The sequence below is a fragment of the Hipposideros armiger genome, unplaced genomic scaffold (genome assembly GCF_001890085.2).
Source record: "Hipposideros armiger isolate ML-2016 unplaced genomic scaffold, ASM189008v1 scaffold_25, whole genome shotgun sequence".
Classification (NCBI taxonomy): Eukaryota; Metazoa; Chordata; class Mammalia; order Chiroptera; family Hipposideridae; genus Hipposideros; species Hipposideros armiger.
In genome coordinates this window covers 6703985-6709021 of record NW_017731375.1, presented here as the reverse complement: position 1 = coordinate 6709021, position 5037 = coordinate 6703985, and the positions used below count along the sequence as shown (strand labels likewise).

Genomic DNA, 5037 nt, shown 5'->3' with positions numbered 1-5037 from the left:
TCTCTCTCTCCCCTAAAAAATGGTGGGGACAGTGAGCAGAAATCAACAACTCAACATATTTGAGCCAGGTATACTGACTCATCCTTTTTTCCATCCTCAGCAAAATTGACAATTCTAAGGAAAAGAGTTAGTTTCTAGTAATATCTTTTACTATCAATTTTAGTCTATTTTATTATTATTTCATAAATTAGCTTAATCTCTAAAGAAACCATCTAATTGAAAAGATATCACAGGTTAAACACAACCATTATCTCCATAAAAATATTAATCATGTGCATACATGTATAGTTTATTCATTTTCTGAATTTTTTATTTTTCCCCAAGTAAACCTTTAGCAAAAGTCAGTAAACTGAGAATGGAAAATAAACCATGAGATCACATAAATTCATTCTGTCAGTGTATAGTAGCAAAATAAAAAAGAATAATGTATTCAATTCTGAGCCAATCTTAACCTACCTAAAATGTATAAAATGCCATCTCAGATTTTTAAAATTAGCAATATATGAATAATAAAAGCTACCTTTGCAATAAATTTCCCTTAAATTTATGTTCAAAGGAATATCAAAAGTACTTTTTAAAATCCGATTTCATGGGATTGTCAATGGTTTAATCAGCCTTTTACCTGACCAATAAAACACAATAATTGCTCTCTCCAGTTTTGAGTAAAATCCCTTTCTAAAGACAGAAGCCAACAGTTTTTTGATACTTAGGCAAAATATATATATATTTTTTTAATCCAAAACTTAATTTAACTAACTATTTTAAGATACATCTAACCATTACACCTGAATCCTTAGAGGAGGGATATTTAATTCCTTGGAATGACACAGTGTTTTCTTGGCAAACTTCCCCTACCACTAAGCAAACCATTAATTAAAACAGATAATTCTGCTTGTGCTGACATCACATTTGGGGACATTGCAACTATTTGTAATATGTCTTAGCCCTTGCAGAAAGAGCTCTAAAATAAAGCACATGTGTCTGTGTACACATGTATGTATACAGGTATATTTTTAATCCTCTTTTTTTTTCACCTAGAGTTTATACTCTTATCAGCTGTGTAGCTCTTGGACAAGTTATTATATCTTTCTGATACTCAATTTTCTCCTCTGTAAAATGGGATAATAACAGAACTTACCTTGAGGGGTTGTTGTGAGGACTGATTCAATGGTAGCTTATTAATCCATATAAATTTCCTAAACACATATAAATGACCATACCCCAAAAGTATACAAATTTAGTGGGGCATCTGATGCCCAATTAACTATGAAATTTCACTTTATCTTTCATCTATTGGCTAGACTGGCAGCTGATTACTTCGAAAACATCAAACAATGTGACTCTTGCAGAATAAGAATACACCGGTGGCAAGAAAGACAAGTGATCTTCGCCTGGATCTATTTTTAGGTATGGTTTAATTATCTACACCCCTAGTGCTAACACTGGGAAATAAACAAATGGGTGAAAGGCATCATAAAAGAGTCACTCTGAGATCTAGTTTCATGGTATTCAAAAAGAAATGGGGATGAAGACAACATTTACATCATTTCTCTAGCAGTCCTTACTGACACAGGGCAGGCCAGAATTTGCAGGAGGACAGGGGTGAATTCAGACTGCTCAGACTGCAGGGTTCAGAGAGGTTCCAAGCTTAACATGTAACCAGTGAGAAAACTACAATCTTAAGAGTTGGTTTTCAGTGACTCAGTACCTTACAGTGGAGAAAATGGAATTTCTTTGGTTATATAGTTACTGCATAAGGGCAGAAAATGCTCATCCGCTTCCACAATGAAAGACATTTACATCTATAAATTATTTACTCTCAACTAAATAAGTAGGGAAAAACCAACCCTGATTGTCTTGTCAGGCTAGAAAGGTATTACGGTTAATAATTATGACATCACTAGCTACCTGGTACTCATAATTATGCCAGTTTATACAATTATCCCGGGGAAGATTACAATTAGAAATTTGCCCAAGAAACAGATGAATATTTTATTTCAAATTACAATCCTCTCCTGCCAGAATAATGTCTGGTGATTAACTCAAAATTCTAAGGAGAGCTCTGATATGAACATGGACAATTCCAACTCGCTTAGTTAAATAGATATTACACCATACCATTTCCTTATTCGTCTTAATCTATTAGTGGAACATAATCTTACCGGAAAAGGAAAAATGTTGTCAGCCCTGTTCAAGCTATCTTCCATCCAGGACTTAGGAGCAAAGGCAGAGCTGGGGCGAGCGTACTTCTGGAGCTGAATATGATTGCTTGCAAAATTCTTCTTCAAAGGCGAGATGGAGTTCAGGGGTGTTATTCCTCCATTTAGCCCTCTGCGGTGATCACGGCCTTGGGAACCTCCCCAGCCACCATATCCGCCACCTCCAGGGCTCCAGGAAGAAGAGGGTGTAGGAGAGGGACTCTGGTAGCTGCTCCATGGAGAGGGGGGTTTGTTAAGATTATTCGCCAAATGAGGCAGCTGGTTAAAAGCAGCATTTCTATGTGTGAAAGGTGGGGGGTGGGGACTGGCAGGAGACCTCCTTTGCTGCTGATGCTGGCTGTGATGATGCTGGAAGTGAGGGTGATGAGGGTGGTGCTGTGAGAGAGGCCCGATCTGAGGGGAGAAGCTGCCTCCGAAGCCAGGGCTGACATGATGGGGAAAATTTTGAAATAACAGAGCACCGTTATTAGCCGAAGCAGCCGGGACCCCTCCCTGGTGAAAGAAACTGGCATCTTCGTTGATGATTGTGGAGGAAGAAGGCGCGATCGCTGCTGACCAGTTACTGAAACCAGTGAGAGACGACGCACTGGATGTCAAGGGTTGGGTGGAAGTACCTAGCCCGGTGGCTTCTTGATAATCAAACCCTGTCAACACTGGTGATTCGATTCTGATTTTCTCCTTCCCATTGCCATTTTCTGAAGAAGTGTCCCCTTGGTTTTCTTCCGATTTTGCCTTCTCAGTTTCGGGCAGTATTCCAGCTTCCTGACCTGGGCTGGGGGAGAGCTGCTGCTTTTCCAAAGGGTCTTGCTGTTCCTGTTGCTGACTTTTTGTTTTCTCTGACCCCAAGATCTCATCCTGAATGTTGTGGGTAGCCGGAGCAGGGAAGAGCCAAGCTGACCCGGCACTGCTGCCATTGGCAGCTGTGTTATTATTTATAAAAGCAGCAGGGCTGGGGGTGGCATTTTGGTGATGGTGTGCAGGCTGCACATGTGGATGGAATCGGACTGGAAAAGCAGATTTGTTCCCAGTATTGCTTTGCACTAGCACTCCAAACCCGTAATCCCCCATTTATTATTTTTAGGAGCAGAATCTTATAATAAAACAAAAACAAAACCAAACAAAAAAATCACGACAACTTGATGTCTCACGCCTTTGTATTCTCTACCCAAAATTTAAGGTGTTTGTTTGAAAATGTCTTATTTATAGAGCTAGCTCCAAGATCGCAGCTTATCACGTTAGTTTTGATTTGGAATTCTGGTCTCTGAAAGCAAAAGAGAACTAAAAAAAAAAAAATCTCTTAAAACATTAACATGAATCCGACTGGGCTTATTTCTAGGAGGGAATAAAAACAAAGAGGGTAAAAACCAAGTCTTTGGTTAGTAAAATAGGCGCTTTCTTTTTTCCAAAGGAAAACGTACATGAATGACGAAAAACACAGCTTCTCTATGGATGTAGAAGAATAAGCATTGCGCGAAGTAAAAATATATATGTATATATATATATATATATATAATTTAACAATCACATATGGGCTTCCTCAGCGGTTTAGATTCACTCACATAAAAATTAGAATAGGGCTACAGGGGTGGGGGGTGGGGGGGAGAATACGTTCTTTTCTTGGCAGCTTGGTTAAAAAAAAAGTCAGGAATAATTTAAGAGCATTATATATTATATATTTATATATAGATAGATAGATTATATTAGGTTATCTGGGGCGGGAGGCGGACTCCTGGGTGCGGGCGCGGAAATCAGCGTTGACTAATGGGAAGGTGATTGCAGGGAGGCTTCTGCTGGTCCTGGTCCTGTTTCTGCTCTTTCCCGGGGGGGCAGTGCCGGCCGCTGGGGCTTCTGCTGAGGCTCTGGGTGCAGATCTTGCCGCGGTCGCTGCTCTCGGGCTCCCCCGGGCCTCCTCTCCCCCATGAAACGGGCTGCACACACACCCGTGTCTCCCTCTTAACGGGGGTGGTGGAGGGGTCGCGATCCGGAGGGATTAGCGAGACCGGACGAGGGCGAGCCGGCGGCCTGGGGGTGCGGGCACCAAGGGGGCGACCTGGAAGGCCCTGCGGTTACGGCCTCTTCCCCTCTCTGCGGCTCCGGGGTTTTTTTCCCTCATGGGACCCAGGAGCGGTTGGTTCCGTTCTCAGTTCGGTTCTCCGCACAGGGGGAACAGAGGGGGGGAAAAAAAAGGAAAAACCCACTAGTGTAGTGACCCTAAAAGCGAAGGGCTTCCCCACCCCCCTTCTCTCTCTCTCTCTCTCTCTCTTTTTCCCCCCCAAGGTTTTTTTGTTTGTTTTTTTAACTATAATTTAGAAGGCTTTTGTTTCTCCTCACGGTTGCTGGGCCGTCGCCGTCGCCGCCGCTTTACCCTGGTCCCACAGTCCCCGCTGTTGTCGTTGCGGACTCCGCCTGGCTCGTCTTCTTTTCTCCTTCTGCCTCCTCTTCCTCCTCCGCTGTCGCCGCTGTCGTCGCCGCCGCCGCGCCGCCGCCGCCTCCCGGTGCCCGGGTCCCGCAGCCGCGGCTGAGTCCTTCTCCTCAGGACCGAGCCGAGTGAAATGACAACCAGCTGGAAAGACCGAGAGATACTTCCGGTTCGAAGAGGGAGGGGTGGGGGACCGCGGACACCCCGCCTGCCCGACGAAAGACCAATCAGCTGTTAGAATTTAGACTAGGCCACGCCCCCCCACTCAAGTCCCCTCCCAGGAAGGTCGAAAAGTTACCTCGAGAGACGCCCCTTCCGTCTGCGCCTCGCCCAGTGAGGCCAGGCGCTTGGAACCCGCTCCCCCACCCAGAGGGAGCGCAGCAGGTCGCCATCTTTAGT

The 5037-nt window shown here is 43.9% G+C and overlaps 1 protein-coding gene across 4 annotated transcripts in view; it reads right to left on the bottom strand.

The window, feature by feature from the left end:
• Nucleotides 1-4789, bottom strand: part of CPEB4 (cytoplasmic polyadenylation element binding protein 4) — a 74535-nt gene extending 69746 nt beyond the window's left edge. For 3 of the 4 annotated variants that reach the window (XM_019635954.1, XM_019635956.1, XM_019635957.1), the window contains exon 1: nucleotides 2163-4789. In XM_019635954.1, the coding sequence (XP_019491499.1) occupies nucleotides 2163-3287 (1125 nt within the window). In that variant the 5' untranslated portion in view covers nucleotides 3288-4789. The remainder of the gene's footprint in view (nucleotides 1-2162) is intronic. The other variant, XM_019635955.1, reaches the window with a different exon arrangement.
• Between the last annotated feature and the right edge of the window lie 248 nt (nucleotides 4790-5037).